The sequence below is a fragment of the Carassius auratus genome, chromosome 6, assembly GCF_003368295.1.
Source record: "Carassius auratus strain Wakin chromosome 6, ASM336829v1, whole genome shotgun sequence".
Taxonomy (NCBI): Eukaryota; Metazoa; Chordata; class Actinopteri; order Cypriniformes; family Cyprinidae; genus Carassius; species Carassius auratus.
In genome coordinates, this window is record NC_039248.1 from 6,151,746 (window position 1) to 6,172,651 (window position 20,906).

Genomic DNA, 20,906 nt, shown 5'->3' on the forward strand with positions numbered 1-20,906 from the left:
TTTAACAGTCCCAGTGAATGATCATTCTTTGTGATATGTTTTTTAATCAATGCTGTTATACCCAAATGCAATTTGTATGGCGCAAACTCATTTAATGTAACCGTTAAGATCACTAGGAGGCAGTATTTACCAAGAGTGATAAGTGCTTGAGAACGGTCTATTGTGCATGTGTGTTTTTATCACAGACACATCAGACACTTTTTTTTTTTTTTTTTTTTTCGCTGGTCCTGATGTGACTCACGTACTTTGCGGATCCTTTCAACTGTCACTTTCTTAATGATAAACACACGGGTCAAATCACAGATGAGAACTTTTAAACCAGCGACACAGTGTTTTGTGTGTTTTTAAATACCTACCACTTTCTGCTCGTAACATCTTTTCTGTCTGTTAAGACAAGTTTTATAGACTTCATAAAACTGAGGGAAAAAGCTGTCGGTCTTGCTTTATTCTCTGGGCGGCAAACAGCATTAAAAAGGATGAAGTTTATTTATCTACCTCGCTTTTTGTTTGAAGAGGACTCTTTCAAGGCCGCAACAGCCTGCAGAGCGGTTGCATCTCCACCTTTTAGACCTTCAGCCATTTCTGATTTTCCTCTCTCATTTTCAAGGCGTGTTTTCCTGCCCTCTGAGACACCTCTCTGTGGTGTGTAGGAATGGTTTTCCAACAGGCACGACTGATTGAATAGGACCCCGCCAAGCACAATGAGGGGCTTTTCATCAAATTGGCCTATTGAAATCCACGTGTGGCCATAAACACTGCGGGTATATGTTTGCCATAGCCGATTGGGGGTTAGGTGGGCTTTATTGGGCATCTGACCCATGCATGTTTTCTATTTTATAAAGCTAGTTTGGTTTACGTGTGTGTAAGTATGCAGAGGAACTGATCGAAACGTTCTCATGTTAAAATATGCACCTTGTGTAAAGTCCACTGGTGGTGCATGAGATGGAGGAAGCGTCTAGTTATCCCTGGTGGACTGGTGCCTTTCTCACCTTCCTCATCAGTATTCTGGGAAGTTTGTGGCACGCATACTTCCTACTGGTCACTGAAGCCAGATCAGCGCTCCCCCAACCCCCGCGCAGCACAGACACGCCCGGCGAGAGCAGCGCGCCATGCACACTCATGAATACTGATCACCTAAAGCCCTAATTAACAATCAGAGCCAAACTTATTTACATAAAGTCTGTCTCAGATGGAACAGGCCTCAGATGAAGCTGTCAGACAGATATCAGCACTTAAAAATCCAGTGAAATCTATTAGAATATGATGGGGCGCTGAGTTCAATGGCACAGCAGCCAAAAGTAACAGTTTTGGCCTGCAGAAAAATATTATCATTATATATTACATATACACATTGTAGGAAATCTGTTAGACTACGATGGGTTGTTGAGCTCAATGACACAAGTGGCCTAACAGTAACTATTCAGGACTGTGGTATTAATATTGCGGCATTAATCTTCTCTCAATAAAAAATAAATATAAAAATACTTAAAATTACTAATTCAAATAAATATATATATATACATTATGCACATAATAAGTGTGTTATGTGTATGAATTAATTAATTATTCTCTTGGGGGCAACACACACATTAAATCTCGAGAATGAGCATAAAATCTTAAAACACTCACGTAAACATGATAAATTATATATATTAACACACACACACACACACAAGTAATTTTTTATTGTATTTACTTGATTTTCATGCTAATGTGTATTGTACCACAATAATAAATGAAATTAATATAATAAATTATCATCTGGTGGTGCATGCATGTTATATATATGTAATACTGTATGATATGTATGAATTGCCATTATGGTGGTACACACACAAGCATGAAACTCAGGCAAATACGGTAAAAACATTATATTATTTTACCCAGCTGTGTGTACTGTATAAGGAGTAATAGTTTTCATCTGAATGTATGCCTGACCTTTCCGACTGTCCAAAAATGTCACTTAGGCTTTCAGGCACGGAGCTGAGTTTCTCTTTAACGTTGCCTCCCACAATCTCTGACATTTCCTCTGATGTCACCACATTCTAACCCCCACAATGCTGTGCGGATGGCCTCTCCTCCCTGCCCTTACTCAGAAAGACAGAGAGAAAAGACAAACAGACAGGCTCTGTATATAGTCTAGAAATGGACAAAAGAACTAAGAAAATGTTGTAATCACAACCTCAACTTCTTCACTTTTAGTCCTGTTTTCTTTAACTATATGCAAAATATTGCTGGTTGTCAGTTCTCTTTTCTATCCTGAATTCTTTGCATTTTGCTCATGCTGCTTTCAGATTCTTCTGTGTATTTAAAATGAAAACATACTTTTTAAAAAATTAAAAGTAATTAAAACAATCCTAAATGTCATGGTGCTCTTTCTTTTCTTAATCTCTTTCAGTGTTTATTCTTTCTATTTTTCATTCTGTCAGATTATCTCTCTTTCATTTTCTCTGCCATTTGACACCAGGGTCATTAACATGTCACGGCTTCACTGGCTAATATGCAGAAATATTCGTAATTTATGCTAAACTTCTGCCTTTTATGCAAAATGATAATCGGAGACAGGGACATGAGTGGCTCTGTAATTAGCAAACATAAGAAATGTGGATTAGAATGAAATGATGTTGAGGTTGGTGAATGAGGTGCTTGACTTATTTCCGCACACTAAATGCATGGTGAATTTGTCTGCGATGTCATGAATTATCATGCATTTTATATGTTCGAAGTTTATTTAATATACATTGGTGCATTATACACCCTAATACAGTTATTCAAATGCATATATGCACACATTTACAGTTTAAAACAAAAATGTCCACTCCGATTATAATGAACATAATTGCATTTTTGAGGCATGTTAACAGTAGAGAGCAAAGATAAATAAAAATTAGGGTGAGAAAAAGAACAAAGGCCTCTTTGTATACTATGCACTACAGATTTGTAAATCTCAGGTACAGAAAAAGCTCTTTGCAGTTTATTTCATTGTTTATCCAATTACACAGCATCAAATGAGTAACTTATGTGACCCTGGACCACAAAACCAGTCATAAGTAGCACAGGTATATTTGTAGCAACAGCCAACAAAAGCCTCCATTGTATGGGTCAGAATTAATGGTTTTTCTTTTATGACAAAAATCATTAGGATATTAAGTTCATGTTCCATAAATATATTTTGTAAATTTCCTACCATAAATATATAAAAACGTAATTTTTTATTAGTAATATGAATTTCTATGTATATCATTTGGATCATTTTAAAGGCGATTTCTCAATATTTCGATTTTTTTCATCCTCAGATTCAAGATTTTCCAATAGTTGTATCTCAGCCAAATATTGTCCTATCCAACACCAAAAAATAAAAAATACCAACAACAACATATAGGAATTAATTATAATATAAAGTCCAAAAAGAAATTACACGACCTTTCATGACTCTTCATATTATGACATCATAAAAATATTTTCTCACAGTTGTTTTCAAGGACTTCCCGCCCTTTCTTTGTGTACAACATCAGCGAATGTTGTCCTTTGCCATAAACAAATTTATATTTGTATAGTTAAGTTAATTCCCAAAGGATGTTTAAACCCGCTAGCTTTGGTAGTGTTTAACATGATTCAGCCTACTAGGTGTGTGCGCGTGTGTTTGTGTGTGTGTGTGTGTGTGTGTGTGTGTGTGTGTGAGAGAGAGAGAGAGAGAGAGAGAAACTGGACTCTCAGTTGGAGCGCAAGCACATGCGCAGTAGGAGATGAAGCTTCTCCGCTTTCTTTTCGGCAGCTGGCGTGAGGTTCTGGAATTCCAACATGGCAGTAGATGTGGTCAGTATTTCTATTGTGGTCAGTCTCTCCAGCCCTGACTTGGAAGCATTCCAGAACATCACCGACTCGGAGTAGCCCTCATCCCCCGTTCTCAGCAGCACAGCTGGACGCTGTTGCCGTTCTCCGGCGCAGAACAGGTAAATCTTTCACTTTATTTGTGTCCACCAGCTGTCCGTTTGTACCGGAGAGAGAGAGGGGCCATGCCACAGCACGGACAGAGCGCTTGGACACTCGGACACAGGCCCGAGCAAAACATAGCGCGCAATCTTTGTTCAACGGGACTCTAAATAGCGTGAAATTATGATAGTTTGAGCACAAGGCAAGAAGTTTTATTAATGGAGAAGAGTTTTATAATTAGGCAGCATTAATCCGTGTGTGTGTTGTGTGTCCAGGCGAGAATGACAGAGAGACGTTCTTACCCATCAGCACAATTCAATATGATCTCGGACTTCATGTAGAAATCTCACTTTAGCTATTATATCAATGTTGTTTCTTTTGCAAGAATATTCCAGAATAGCATTACCAAAGCAATCCAGAGTGACAAACAAAATATTATATAATTGGCATTTCAGTCAGATTGAATACTTATCAACTAAATAGCACACTTAGCCTATCTGTAAAATCTAATTACCAATAAAAAAATGGTCTAAAATGTAACATCCTAAATAAAAGGCTACGTTTATATCTTGTTTTAAAAAATAGCTAAATAGAAATAAATATTCAGGATTTACCTGACTATTAGAGTGCATAATATTTGCGTAAAATGTTAATAGCTATTTAAAAAAAAGTTTTGGGGGAAATGGGAACGTTAAATAAATAAGACTAGCCTAACCCATACTAATTAACATAGGCCTATACGTTTACTTGTAAACATTTTGCTGCTGCATTATGTTCATCACTTCTTTCTTTCTCCACAGTTTGGGATTCCTGTCCGCTTAAAACACTTTATTTGCATGTGGAGCGTGTCCTTCAACTTAACCCACTGGAAAGTCTTTCTCTACGCTTTGGGGAAATCGCTGAAGTGAACCTTTCACTCATTTCTGTCTCTCTCAATCATCTAGCTGATGTCAAGCAATATGATCAGCGGTGTATATGGTAGGTCATTTCTCTGTTTTGGTTGTTAATGCAGTATTTCTATTAAGCTATATTTTTGTATCAATCATTTGAATGTTTTTTTTTACCGTCAAATCTCAATCATACGCATGCATGTAGTAGTTATTTTAATTATTGCTTGGCAGAAATTAAAAGAAAGTACAGGCCCATGAAAAGAGGGTAATGGGATCGTGATATGACCCAGGATGGATTCAAAGCGGAGACACTACGAAAACAACAGCTCTCTTAAATAAGTGTTAGAACATTCTAAATCTTACCTCTTCTCCTCACCTTTTACAATCTGTATTTTCCTACTTAAACGTTTTCCCCCCAATCTGTTTCTCATTCGGATATTTCATTCATACAGGGCGTGATTGGTTTTCAGTGATATGATAGCATTTTCCTGGCTCGCGTCAGGGGAAGGATAGTTGAGATTGGAGGTTACAGACCGCAATCATGTAGCGCTGTAGCTCCAGTCGGGCGCGCGGGCAGAGCGGCTGCTGCACGAGCGCGTAATAAACGCTCGCGCTGTGATGGGATTCTGGCGGGAAATCAGCCGTGAGCGCACAGTGGCGCGGTTAGTTAGATGTGCATAATTTGGACTCAGATGTATTGCGAAATGACAACACTTCATTTTCAAATATTCCAGTGTTCCCCTTGTCTCTCTTTGTCTGTCTGTGTGTCTGCCTCTCAGTCAGAGCTGTCGACTTGTCTGTCTGTATGAGGGGTTGTTTATCTGTCTGATTGTTGTGACACTGAGCAAGTCACACAATAAATCACAAGTTTGATGGCCATTGGTGAATTAGAAATGGACAGTTAAACTACCATGTGCGTGTGTTTCTTACTATACTTTCAGATTGCCAACTGGGTAACATAAATCAATGAGTGACATTGTCTTTTATTGTTCTGCTTGTGTGTAGACTTCAGGTTTAGCTGTTTTTTTTTAATGTCCTACAAATTTAGTGAAACGTTGAAAACAATTGTGAGGATATTTGAAGTGGTCTTTGACTCTTAGATATTTGAAATGTTTATAAATCGATCAAATCATGAATTAGGCTACTTAAATCTGATTACGTCAACAGGTTTGTGTGAGGTTATAGTGTTTCAGACTTTAAAAACCATACATGAGATATTACAATGAGATATGGCTAAATTGCCTGATTGTGTGCACTTGTCAATGGCTAACAACATTCGTGTAATATATATATATATATATATATATATATATATATATATATATATATATATATATATATATATATATATATATATATATATATATATGATTAATTAAATCAAAATGACATACAGCATATAATTATCCTGTGATGCCATCTACACAATTTCAGTCAGAATTTATCATATAGTTCAAATTAGTGCTGTCAAACGATTAATCACATCCAAAATAAAAGTTTCTGTTTACATAATATATGTCTGTATATTTATTATATTTGTATAAATACAGACATAACATATTTTTCTTAAATATATACATGCATGTGTATGTGTGTGTATATATAATATACACAGTACTCACGCAAAAACCTTTGTTTTGGATGCGATTAATCACGATTAATCATTTGACAGCCCTTTTCAAATGCATGTCTTTACAATAAATTCTGGTTCTTGTATGTTCTTTTTTTATTTATCCCCTTAAATCATTTTAAATCCTTTAATTGCTTACAAATTGTTCAAGACACAGATATGGCCATGGTAGTGTATAAATATCATGGTAGTCTTCATGAAATATGCTCAGTATTTTATGAAGTGTGTGTTTGTATGTCAGAGGCCTTAATTATTGTTAAGCAGAGGCTTTTTTGAGACCTATTCATTTAAATGTAGAAGACTAGGGTCATACCTTGAATTCTGCATTTTAAAAAATGTAAATGTTTGTTTTCTGTGAGGAATTGAGCGTGATGGCCAATATGAAGTCCATTGCTGATACTTACTGCTTTTTTGTGCTTGTTGTTTTCCCTACACTTCCTGTAGGATGATGTAATTAAGGAACTGGCTTTTGTTAACTAAACGGATATTGCAAAAGACTAACAGGATGGAAAGTGATATTGAGGACATTTAATAACCTATAAACTAATATTCTACAGAACATATGTTTTGTTTTCAATAAGAAAAACAAATGAAGAAACATCTTGATTAGTGAAATCCTTTATAATTGATTAATTGTGATATTTATATATATATAAGAAAAGAAAACTAATTCATCTAATTTCAGTTTTTAGATAATCATCCAGTTTAATTAAGCCTATTGTGGTCAGTAAATTTAAAATGTATTTATATAAAAATGTCATTTATGCCATAACATTATTACATTACCTTTAGTACGCATTACAAAAATAAGCTTTAGAAGTCAATATGTCATATATTTTATATCCAGATCACCGGCTTGTGTAAGCAGCTAGTTCTGTAAGTAAGCAAATGTTGTTAGTGAAAGTGTGTTGCCTGAACATTCTGAGCTGACACACTTGCAAAAACATTTTAGTGTTCAGTTACTCAGACAGTTGGTAAACAACCCCCCCCCCCCTTTTTTTTTTACAAAAAAATTATATATAAAATGAACACATAGTATCTCATTAATTCTCAGCTTCCTCTCCTGTCTGTCGGCCCCTCCTTCTTTTTGACAGTCAGATTATGGTAAAAGTTTAGTGCTGACAGTGTTCGTGATGAAATTATCCCTCTATCCTTTACATCTAACACCACTTTTTTTCCTCTTTCACCTCTTCATCCCTCCAGCTCAGTTCCTTCTTTCACACATCTAAAGATATTTAGCGACAAGAGGAAAGTGTCTTTGAGTGACTAATGAAGACTTTCTCACATACTTTCTCATTTCTCTCATATCTGTCCCTATTACAACTAGTGCATCCATCCAGTCTGAGTGTGTATGCGTGCATAGGAGAGATGATTGAGCTGTTTAATATGCTAAAGCCCTATTAAAGGCCGATGTCAGCAGCAGACGGCATGCGGCCGCCCAGCCTGCCCCGGCCCAGTGCTCTGCATTGTGTCTGTAAATGAACACGCTACTGTGTTAATTAGCAGAGGAAAATGGCGTGTGGAATTGAATTGGTCATTGACATGCGAGGCGTTCGTCTCTCGTTTAGAGAGATATGAATGTGATTTAAGCCCTTGCTATGTCTTTTATGGAGGTTTTAAATAATCTATCTGCAGAAAAGAGAAGAGTGAGGACGTGAAAGAAAAGAGTTGCCTTGTCTGTCTTAGATTGAATTTATCATGTTTTTTTTTTGCTGTGAATGTCTCTCTTTAATGTTTGATTCAGACTGATTCACTTGAATCAAAGTTAAAGTGTCAGATTTCTATGCCACTACTGTCACCAAAGAGAATTGCAAAATGATGACTGTTTTGAAACAGGTTTCCAGAACACTTTCAACACATAGTCCTGTCCCAAAATACACTCCTTTAGTTGAACCAGGGATGCTCATGCAAATAAAGTTTTTTTAAAGTGCTTCAAACCTAGTGTTTATACTTTTCAGTCCAAGTGAAACAGGATAATTAACAGGAAAAATGTAGGATGAGTCTTGATTTTATCGATTGGAAACTGACTTGAAGGTGAAAAGTGGCCATTACATACCAATTTACTAAAGCAACATCTTAATATCTATTTGGTAATTGAGATAAGATTTTATATAATAATGTGATCCAATTGAACGCCAACTGACCCACTGAATACAGTTTTTCAAACAGTTTCAGAGGAAGATCTAGTTTTAAAATGACAACAAAAGAAGACAACAGAATTCATTGTAATTCTCTTTTCGGAAACTCATCTCCAAATATACATGCAAACAATCATAGAGGTGTGAATATGTTTGTACCAGCTTTGAAATTTGGCATTTAAGTGTATTCAAGTTTATTCTTGTGTTGGAGGTTGAAATATTGTTGCACCTATTTATTCTTTGTTTTCACTTAAAGTCCTTTGGAGTCTTAAGAATTTTGACCTTTTTTGAAAATTGCACCCACTTGCATACAGGAGTCGATCAGACTGGAGCTGCATGTTACTGCTGGTTTCACCTTAAAGTTTTAATTTAATGGTCTCTAACCCTATCTGCGTCATTTTAAAGTGATTTTACAAAACAAAGGTTTCAATCTCTGAGTTAAAATGTTCATAGACCTTCCGCTGCTGAGGCTACGTTCTGTCATACTTCTCTGCACCTCCCTCTCTTTCTTTTCCCTCTTTCTCTCTATTGCAACACTCAGCAGGCCAGGGCTGAAAGTCAGGCGTTTTGAAGAGAGTGAATGGCTCATTCACATTAAAGAAGAATTAGAGGGCTTCCACCCTGCCACTCTTACAATGGTCAAACAGCCTGGCACAACAGGAGAACTGTTCACACCAGCTAACACACACACACTGAAAAGCATGCCCTTTGTGTCAAGAAAAAGAGAGTGTGGTTTTGTATCAAATGTATTTTCTGTTTTATTTTTAGATGGATAATATGGTCTATACAGTACTGTGGCTCGTGAGGCTTATGTCTTGAGGAGTAAACAGCATAAATAGAAGAATGTTATACTGTATTGGGATAACTCACTTGAAAATTAAAAATTTGTCATCATTTACTCATTCTCGAATTGTTCCAAACCCCATATTACTTTCTTTCTTCTTTGGAATATATACGAAGAAACTAAGAAGAATGTTCATGCTGCTCTTGTCCATACAATGAACGGGAATAGTGACCATGGGCTTTTAAACTTCAAAAATTAGCAAAAGAATGATAATTAGTCCAAATGGCTATACTGAAGCCAGATTACTTTGTGTATTGAAATGACAAACGTACTATTATTTATTATTCATTATTGATTGACGCAACTCTCAAATCTCATTCATTTTTTAATATATTGTATTAATATAATGTCAGATCGGTGTGATATCAGTAATACCAAAATTTTGAAAATCATATAGGTCTGGAACAACATAAGGTTAATTTTTGAGCGAAATACACCTTTAATATAATCATTCAATTCTGTACACTAGTGCCTTTTTCCCCTAAAGACAGAATTGGGTATTTTTGTGGTTCTTTGTTTTGTGTTTGTGAAAGACTTGAAGTCAGGAACCCATAGGAATTTGTACTTCAGCAGGTACAGAAGTCAGTGGTTTGGATTAGATTGTGTGTGTATGAGTGGGTACGTATTTTTTCTGCGATCCTGTTTGAAGGGCTTTATCCGTTTTACTATTTTGCTGTTGGCGACAGTAATGGCTGTTTAATTACTCAATAAAAGCATTTTATGGAAGCAGTGTGTGTGTGTGTGTGTGAGCCTGTGTGACGTATTGATTTTGCTGCTGGAGTAACCTGAGATTTCACTTAGGAGAAGTGAGTCTATCTGTCTGTCGATGTGCTTCTGGCTGTAAATAGTAGTCTATATGCATTTACGCACAGTTGTTTAAAGAGACGCTACAGCTCAACTAACAAATTTTCAGTCAGTGAAGTGAAGATCCCTTCCTCTAAAACCAGCTAATGAAATGTCTGCCTTTAAAGTATGGAGCATTGTTTTAAAAATTGCTCTGTGTGTGTGTGTGTGTGTGTGTGATGGTCCTTCTCCGGAGGATTTGTAGCCATGGGGTATACTGGAACAACAGAAAGTCATTCTCTAAAGCACCAGCACACACTCTTTTACACACACAAAAGTACACACACACTAGATCAGCAGCTTTGCGGCTAATGGGATTGTCCAGGTAGTTCTGTAGAGTACAACAAAAAGACAGCATTTGAGAGAACATTCCAGCAAACTGCAGCTAATATGGGACTTTACAACATATCGCTTTTGGCTTTAGACTCTGGTGCGGATGTTATGTAGGAAAACACAGCCAGTGAATATATTTAGTTTTCAGATTTAAATAGCCCTCTCCATGATGCATAGTACTTTGTATTGTAAAAGAGTTGAAGGTAGGGTTTTTTTTTTTTTTTTTTTTTTTTTTGAAGAACACTTCATGAACTGTTTTGGGAATTTCTGCTCTCATTTCAAGAGGTTTGACTGATGTTGTTTCTGAGGCTTTATTTTAGACAACATGTTCATCCTCTAAGGTTGTTTTATAGTCAGTCTCGGTTTTTGCAATTGTTCTTTCTCAGTGTTAGGCATTTTAACAAACCCACTTTGACGTGTAAACCTTTAAACGTGTAAATCGAGTGGCTTGTTGAGGACAGGTGTGTCATCACTTTTACAAGCAACTGGACATCCTGTAGCTCAAACAGTATATTTTGGCTAGAGCATTGTCAGTGTCATGGATTCGATTGCTAGGCAATCCAAATACATAAATGTAAATTAAAAAAAATCCATAGACTTACACTGAAGAAATATCTGTTAAACAAAACTTTTTCTCTTCTGTTTTTTACAAACATCTTATTCACCGATCTAGTTTTCTGAATTTACAATTCTTTTATACAGTAGGCAAGTATTTAAAGGGATAGGTCACCCAAAAATGAAAATTTCATGTTTATCTGCTTACCCCCAGGGCATCCAAGATGTAGTTGACTTTGTTTCTTCAGTAGAACACAAACAAAGATTTTTTTTCAGCTGCAGTCTCCTGATGTATCTTCTTCTTCTTGCTTTATGGTGGATCGCAGACTTATAAGTGCATCACCGCCACCTATCTCTCAAGTGGAGTATTTAAACTTTATCTACAATCTCAATTAGGAGAGCAATGGTCCACTTGAGAGATAGGTAGTGGTAATGAGGCACTTATAAGTCTGCAATCGGCCATAAAGCAAGAAGAAGATAACTCATACACCTGCTGCTGAAAACGAGCTCAGGAGAGTTCTAACAGTCCAGACATTGTGTGAATCAGAGGAAGAAAAAAACTTATATTAATACTGTTCAGTTAATTGTACAGACTGATCGCTTTGTGAATTTACACATCAATGTATCATCACGAGCTGCAGGATTAAATTTGATTTTATGGTTTTTATTTAGTGTTATTGTATGTTTTAGCAGTGGTTCCCATCCACTTCCATTATAAGACTGACAGACTGCAGCAGTTTGTGTCAAAAATCTTTGTTTGTGTTCTGCTGAGAAAACTAAGTCACCTAAATCTTGAATACCCTGGGGGTAAGCAGATAAACATAAAATTTTCATTTTTGGGTGAACTATCCCTTTGAGAATTAATGACTGCTATAATGTCTCACTACCCTCAATCTTTAAAAGAGAAAAAAGCAGTTAGGTTGTTAAAAGACATCTTTAGCTCTTTCATATGTGTTATTGATATTGCTTTTAATAATTTGTCATTTTATTGTGCTTTTCTTCTTTTATCCTACTATTTCTCAGCCACCTGTCCTGCTAATAGCCATTAGTGTGATTTATACCCAGTATTGTAAGTCGCTTTGGTTAAGTGTGTGCTAAACTATACAACTTTAATTTTTAACAGTTAAAGCTATTGTGTGTGTGATGAGTTACTTTCAACCTCCTAATTTATCTTGTCTGTTAAAGTCTTTCCAGGGAAACGGTGAGAGTTGCTCCTCCTCTTGTATGTGTGTGTGTGTGTGTGTGTGTGTGTGTGTGTGCGTGTGTGTTTGCAGTAAGTCCAGTCTTTTCCCATGAGAGAACGCTGAATGACCTCAAGTTGCATGTATCGATCAGGAGGATTTGCTGCTTGATAGAATTGAATTTAATTGGGCAGTTTTTTAATTGAGATGGATAGAACATGTAAATCAGCCCAAAATCAATATCCATCTGCTGTAATATGGAATATATGTCTCTTTCTTTATTTCATTTCGACAAAACATTGGATTGTTTTCGATGTGCTTATCCACAGTACTTGCAAAGTCAGAAAAATCTTATGTTTCTTCATCTTAGAAGTATTTTATGTGTTGTATTTTATAGCTTAAGGACATTATCTCTCTGTTCTTTTTTTTTCCTTCTCCCTCTGTACAGCCATATGTCAAAGTTCGATGCAGAAGAAAAGCTCTTTGTTTCACAAACTAAAATTTTGGTGGAGGAGTTTATGTGTGAAGCTGAAATGACAGAGATACAGTATATTTAGGGGTAACATCTGTTGTCGGGGGTTCAGTTGCTAATGCCGAGAGCTACATTATTGATCAGTCGTTATTACAGTATGCTGAAATATTATGTTCCCGCGTGGTGTGTGTGAGTCAGTGAAACTGAGAAAGAGACAGAGAGAGTGTAATATGAGGTTCCTTGATTACATTAAAGAGCTTTTATTTTATTCACTTGAGAAGAAGCCTTCTGCTATATCCCAGTATCAGACCGTAATGATATCATCAGCACTATTCTTGGTGTGTGTGTGTGTGTGTGTGTGTGTGTATGTGTCTGGTGGGGGGGGGGTGATTCAAGTACACAGCTGAATTTAAACTTCACTGTCAATCTACAGACCATAAAACAGCTCAGAGATGCTATTGTATGCCTCAAAAAAGAATGTGAAAGCCATTTTCAGTTGTCTTTCATTTGAATATTTAATATCATTATTAATTTTTGTGCTTATGTTTTTTTGACAAGATGATTATGCAGAATTGGTCATTATCTGGATCTGGTAATTTTCTAATAACGTTAAATTAATCTAAATTGCTCACATTTTCTCTCAGTGGTGTTTTTGTAGCACACTTAATTTATATTACGATGGAAATAAGGTTCAATAATTAATATGATTAATATGATTTTTCTTTTAACAGAAATATCATATTATAGATATGATATGACATATGTTATTTATGTTTCAGATTTTTATGAATTTTCATGAGTTTGATTTGACATACATTTTTTTCACTGGCAGGCGTGACCATGCAGTGGAGCCCTGAGCAGTCCCAGTGGGCGGAGCAACACTATGACATCACCTCCACCACTCGTTCACCAGGGCGTAAGATCGAAGCACTTAGGGATCCAAGGCTAACAGGTTCGACCTCAGCTGCAGCGTATCAACATTCGTGGGCAAACGATGACATTTCAGCTCTGACCGCTTCTAACCTGCTCAAGAGGTATGCAGAGAGATATTCTGCCATTCTGGATCTACCCTGTGAGAGTGGACTTATGGGATATCCAGACACAGCCATTTCCGTTAGCGTTAGGGGACCTGGTGTTGTGAATAACGGCCCGCCCCTTCTTAATGGACGGAAGGTGGAGGCAGAGCCTTGGCTGGAGAGTGTCTACCCTCCGTTAGGTTGCGTCCCTGAGCTTCTTCCCAAAGCACCACTCAGTGTGATGGATGTGTCTGTCAGTGCGTGTAACTCACCAGTTATAGGCAGCGGGAATCTTCCGGAGCCTTGTTTCTCCAGCATCAGTTGTAACACTCAGACTGGAAATCAGGAGTACAGCAGCACTCCCTACAGCACTCCCTTCCTGCAGCCCGTAGGCACTTATGGTGGCTCCCTTTTCCACCCTACCCCTTCCCATGCCAGTCTGGTATCAACCTACAGTGCTAACACCTCACCAAACCTAGCTACATACAGTTACCCTAACACCCGTTACCCCTCACAGGCCATTCTTCCTGCTGGCTACAGTCCTCCACCTCCTCCTTCGGCGTACCTATCTGCAGGTATAACTCCTCATAACACTCTTCCAGCTGTAGGATACTCATACCCAGCCACCAGTGTCTCTGAAAGTGATGCCCCAAGTGCTAGCAGCCTTTCAAAATCATATTACCCATCAACTCAAAGCGAGATTGGAGTGTTTGAGGAGTTTGACTTTGGTGGCAACTCTAATTCAGACTCTAGGTCTGAAGGCAGCCCCCTATACAGACCTTCAGGAGATGAAGCGGTGGACAAGCAAAATGGGTTCAACCGAGCGGCTGATGTAACAACTTCATCCTTCAAGCCAGCTAATCATGGAGACTCTTTAAGAAACTTGGAGACTCTCACGGTAGCCATGAGTGGACGGAACAATGGTACATCTGGACAACACTTCCCATCTACCTCAACATCTGTTGTCACTTCTCATCAACATCTCTGCCTTGACACAAACACACCTTGAACGGATGTGCTCACACTCAACCAGAAGTGCTTGAGCTGATAAAGTGTGAGTGCTCCCCCTGGTGGATTGGAGGTAGAGGGACTTGCTTAAAGCCATAGTGTTAGGGTTCGATGCAAGGGCCTCAAAATGCAGGTGCAGCAGGGTAATTCTGCCAAGGAGGTCTCTACATTAGACAAGAAGGGATTGGTTTTTCCATTCTGGAAAGAGGACAATAATGTTTATGCACCTCCAAGCTGAGCTTAATGTCATTGTGAGAAACTGACCTCCTCACTTTGATAGGAATGGACAGACCAGTATATCCTCCACGACGGACACATCTGAGAGGGATGCAAAGAGTTTGATCCTTCATTCTGAGAGATAGGAGAGTACATCAAGGGAATTTATATGTCTAATGGATGTGTTGTGGCTGCATTGGGGACAAGGAGTAACGTAACAGATGTTGTGGTTGGACACTAGCTTTGGTTGACCATATTGCCATGGTGTACATTCTGAGTGTGTGTGTTTGTGGCCTTGTAATGGTTATTTATGTGGTGAGCTTTAATAGTAAATCCTGTTCCCCTTTTTCCACAGGAGAATTGATAAATCCTGATTGTTTAAAAAAATCCATGTGTGTGAGTGTGAGAGAGATAGATAAATCCTCAGGAAAGTGTCTGTCAGATAGATGGCGTATGCCTGTGTGTCTAAAAGAGAAAAAGAGGGCGTTTTCACATACCGTTCTTAGGAAAAACCCAATTCAATTGACTTGAAACCAGGCGGTCCAAAGCAAAATGTTTTTTGTCTGTTGATAAGTTTGTATGCACTTCTGCTGCATTTTAAGAGATGACACAAGATCATTCAATGAAACATTATGCAAAAGTCTTTGCAGTTCTTTAAGTTCTTAAAGCTGCTGTGTGTAGTTTTTTTTTTTTTTCATTTAATATGCAGAGATAACAGTCAGTTATTTATATGTTTACTTTCCAAAAAATGTAAACACTGCTGTTCCGTGGAACTTTGTTTGAGTGTCCCAACTGATCAGCACTGGCTTAACAATTGGTGTGTATTTGGCGGCAAAACTTTTGTTTGTCCGACCAATTTCAAGTGAAGGGGAATGTTTGAATTAAAAATCTTTATTTTTATAATTCCAAACAAAATGACCAACTGCAGCTTTAAAGCTTGCTGTTTGATTCAAAATGTATAGTAGATAACAGTAATTAACAGTCGTAGTTCTGTTCTGTCTTTTCCACCAATTTTTGCTGTTGTCTCAAAAATGTTGTAGACTATCTTGAAAAATAAGCATACTGAGTGAAACATTACTGCAGACATAAAAACAAATGGAATTCAGACTATTCCGGCCACTTCCTGAGACAGTCTTGGCCTGCTTGGCCACCAAAAATAAAACATTGCCTTAAGGGCCAAGTGTGAAAATGCTCAGCGAGAAGGAGAGCACATGACTTTGCATGTTTGTCTTTACTAAAGGTTTTGTGCATTTTTTTAAATAATGTCGAGTTTATTTTATCCCAAGCACTGGAAAAAGGTTTGGCTGACCTCACTACAAATCTTTCTGTTTACTTCCTTTCCCTTCTTTGTGAAACCTACCAAAGGGAATTAAGATATTATACTTATTTATGAAAGTCAATCACCAAAGCAGCAGAGTGGGAGCCAAATCACAAGGAAATGTTCAGCCAAAATCACTCCCCCTGTGTGAATACTTTTTTGTCTGTTTTATTTCTGTCCAGTTTCAATACAGGAGGATGAACTGGCTTCATTCCAAGAGACAAATGTAAAAAATTCCTTGAGAAGGCTTCTTAAAGATCCATCAGGTCAAAATTGAATTGTGAATTGAACCAAGTCGGCTGAACTGAACGGAACAATCCTCAATCGTGATGATGAATCACACTCTGCAATGGAGTCCATCATTGTTTCGGTGTTATTACTGTGTTATCACATGCTCAGTCTGTTCATAACTTTCCTGTTGACAACAAGCTTTAAAACTAAAATGTAAGAGTTATTTAAGTTATTGTAAATTATTAATTGATTGATCATATTTAGGTTGAATTGATTGATTCATGATTAGGACATAAACACTTTTCCTTACACAACTACACACATTTATCATTGCCTAGATGAAAGCACATGCAGTCTTTAACCATTTGTTTGCTAAAAGTGCCATTTATATTTCTTTATTTTTAAAGAGAAATGTTTTCTTCCACATCATGTTTTTATATTGTGGTCATTTGAAGGTTTTTGTTTTACTTTTTCCTGTTTTATTCTCTCTGCAGATTTTCTGTAGGGTTGTTTTGGTATAAAGATTTTAGAAGTAAGGTACTTAGAAGCTTGATTGCCTTTTTGGTCACATAGTTTCAATAGATAGTTCTAAATTCAGTAGTCTGTAGCATTCTATGCAAAACTCTGTTCCTAAACCTAGTGAGCACACTCTCGACATGATGGCTGTTCCAAACGTCAGAAACATTGTGCATTCAAATTTTACTTAATATTTTGAGCTATGTATTTTTTGTGGTTATGAAGTTGTGGAAGTTGTTAGCTTGCTAACATCACTAACTGTGTTAGTCTGTGTTAGTCTCTTTTCATTCTGACTGAATGTTTTTGATGAGTCATTTGAGGTTTCATAATTATTAGGATGCTGCCTATGTAGGCAGCCAGGCAGCTCACTAGGATTTGGAACAGAGATATTTGTCCATTTTTGACAACTTTCCAACAAAATATTCGACTAATTAGAAAAATGTTGTAAGAATCCTTAAATTAAACCCCTCTTATTCTGTACATTTTATTTATTCATTATTATTATTTTTTTTTTTTTAACTAGGGAAAGAGTATGTCTACAGAATGTGATGTAACCAAACTGTAGTAATGGGTTCTCAAATAATCCTTGCATAGAGCAGAGATGAGAATAGGTGACATGGAATGAGAGATGTTGAAAACTAAATCATAAGCATATCATAAAGTTTATTACCACTTTTGCAGCCATAAACAAAAAACCTTGGCCCTCTGAAATCCTGTAGTGTTTGCAGTAATGGTGCACTAAACTCACTGTAGTTTTTCTGTATACATTACAACTTTGGACAGCTGTGTTTCTGAGTGCGGTATTTCTGAGTGCTGGAATTAGTGTTAAAGATGCATTACAACCACACATGATGTTTCACTGTGTTAATACCACTTTTACATAGTGGTTAGTGACTCCTTTCTGCATTTGCATTTGACAGCGTATGTTCACAATATATAAAATACAGTTACATTTAGAACTAAGTTGTGAGTTATTGCAGTCAAAAAGAGAGCGTGTGTTGCCATATTCTCAATCTACTCTATTGTGTTTGTTTTCATGATTTTGGAGTATTGTAAACAATTTGCTAATTAAATATGTTTATCTTAAGGCCTTGTTTACTGTGTTCAATGGATGTGAAACACTACATGTGAGTTTTACTTTTTGGACAAACCCAGACATCAGCTCAATTTGATAAAACACATTTTAGGGTGAAAATATACTGTTCAAGTAATATAACCATTCAAGTAAACATTTAAGCTAGAAATGCACAAATATAAGTGTGAAGCAAGTTCTTTTAGTGGTAGTGTTTGGGTTATGGTTAGTCAGAACTAATCAGCTTAAAAATGAGCATGTAGTCTATAACATTTCTTCTCTGAGATAACTAAACTTTTGTGTGTGTTTGTGTGTGTGTGCGTGCAGTTAAGGATGGATGTGTTATTTAACTCTCTATTAAAGCACCTCACAGACCTTAACATTTTTGATCACTTTAATTTTTTTATTTCTCTTTCTGTTATGTGTTCATCCAATTTTTTTTCATCACTTATGATATGCAATAATGCAGTTTATAGATGGATATAATTGTGATAAAATTGGAGACACTAGGTGTGAGTGTGAATGTGTGTTAGCCCTTTTATGGACCGGACATCCGTTGAGGGTGCTTCTCTGCATTAAACCCAGAGATTCTGGAATTTGCTCCTGGATCACATACAAGTTAGGAAAATGGATGGTTAACTAATTATAATATTATATACACCATCAATTCCGATTATGTGGGATGTAAATGTTATTCATGTAAATGAGATCATTTTGTTCTTTTGTATTTTTCAGGTGTTTGTTGGTGTTAAACCAGTGTGTGTAGGAAAATATCTTAAAGTGAGCTTTTTCTTCTCAAGGTTTTTTTGCACTTTTTTCCTGCTACATTCTCACACAGTGACATATGTTTTAATGGCTTTGTTTTCTTTATTTCAAGTTAAATGTTATTTTCAACAATTAAAGAATGCAGGGCATAATTCCATTTAAGGACCCTTAAATGGACAGTCTATGCAAATTAGAGGAAATTGTGCAAAGGCAAAAGAGAGAAAGAAAAACATGAATAAATTATGCAAATGACAAAAGGACTTGACCATTTGAAAGCCTAAATTTCCAGTAATAAGCGCAGTCTTTCATTTTTTATTTTACCATGATGTTATGAAATGACAGTGCTCCAGTGTTTGTGTGTGTGTGTGTGTGTGTGTGTGCGTGATGGATTTTGCATGGGGTGAATGAACACAAACAGCGCTAAATGCCAGTGTGCATGTCTGTGTGTGCGCTGAGGCTTTCTGGATGAAGCTACATTTGAGGGGTAATTATGCATAGTATTGGAATGAAGTTCAAATTATGTGTCCATTTGTGTGTGTCTGTTTGTATTTTCTTTTACTTTGACAGCCAGGCAACATGTTCAACCTTTCTATTTAATTTGAGTTATTAATTTGATATTTTTTTCTTTCTTTTTTGTACACAATAATTTGAATGAATTTATTGTTTTATTTTGAGTTGTTTATGTGTGTGTGTATCTAATTAAACACATTTTAAGAATGAATTTGTACCCTGAAATGGGTTAAATTTGACAAAATCTTCCAAATCTAGTTTTGGGGACATCCTCATTTGTAAAAACATACAGATTTAGATACAGTAGAGATTCAGATTTAGAAATAAGTAAATGCGTGTGTGTCTGGGGTGGGGGGTGGGGGTGGGGGGGGGTTGGGATGTTACGTGTGTGTGCGCACAAAAGATACCTACAACTTACTTCGTAGTGAACAAAGCAGGCTTCATTCCTTCAATCTTCACACTGGAGGACCCCAACAAATGCTTCACAAAACAATCATCCACCCATTATCCAACTATGAAAAATACATTAACCAAATATTTAGATTAAACAAATTTATGTGCTGGTCCTCTGTGCTTTTTTTTAAATGGTGTTTGCTAAGGCAACAGAAAATGTTACTATATAAATAACATTTTAATCTTTTTCTTGAAGAACACTTGGGTGCATTGTGGATCATAATCCTCAAACACTCTTTTGGCTTTCTCAAAACACCCTCGACCACATAGCGCTGCATTAAAATCCCAAGAACACCTTAGCAATCAACCTTAATTTTCTCTAAAAAATGTTAAATCTAGTTTATTTTTCGCAGTTTGAAAAAAGCTTGAAAAAAAAAACGAAAAAAGGCCTGTCCATCCACAATTTACATGCAGAGCTCAAAGCAAAAAAAAGACAGACCTACGGCTTATCATTCGATCCAATCAGCTGCCCTGGCATTTGATCCTCTTTTTAATGTGCCTGAGTTGCGGGAACATTTTGTTCTAGATGAGGGCTGATAACAGTGATGATGTCTTCTAATCTCAGACAATTATCTACATGTTATTGTGGTTAAGCTAGAATGAAGATGTATTCATCGTCACGATTCTCTATTTTAATAGACACCTTAATTACCCCCAACACAAGTCATTAAAATGTAAGGTAGAGTACTCATTTGAATAATCATAGTGCTGCCTTGGCAGGCACTGAGACCCCTTGTTCACAACTGAGAGTTCAACACTGAACCGTTAAAAATATACCATTTAGATTTTGATTTGAGCTTTATTTTTATTTCATATAGATGTCTTTCAGAGATAGATAGGCGTGCTTTATTCTGTCTTTATCTCCAGTTTTGAGCTATTTTTCTCTGTCTCTGCTTTCATGGTTGCTACTTTTGATGGCACACTTTTTTTACACCATTGATCCGATGCAATGACAGGCGTGAAATTTAGCCATGAAAGGTAA

General features: G+C 36.7%; 1 protein-coding gene across 1 annotated transcript; it reads left to right on the top strand.

Moving 5' to 3' along the window:
* The first annotated feature begins 3,753 nt into the window (after nucleotides 1-3,753).
* On the top strand, nucleotides 3,754-18,211 carry LOC113092665 (fidgetin-like). Its single transcript, XM_026258371.1, has 3 exons — nucleotides 3,754-3,953; nucleotides 4,734-4,911; nucleotides 13,652-18,211. The coding sequence occupies exons 2-3, from the start codon at nucleotides 4,881-4,883 to the stop codon at nucleotides 14,842-14,844; spliced, it is 1,224 nt and encodes a 407-aa protein (XP_026114156.1). The 5' UTR covers nucleotides 3,754-3,953; nucleotides 4,734-4,880; the 3' UTR covers nucleotides 14,845-18,211.
* The last annotated feature ends 2,695 nt before the right edge of the window (nucleotides 18,212-20,906 follow it).

Bases quoted from the DNA above. Each gene is read 5' to 3' on its own strand.
- LOC113092665 (XM_026258371.1), top strand. From the start codon at position 4,881: ATGTCAAGCAATATGATCAGCGGTGTATATG. The intron at 4,912-13,651 runs GTAGGTCATTTC...TTTCACTGGCAG, and splicing joins TATGATCAGCGGTGTATATG to GCGTGACCATGCAGTGGAGC.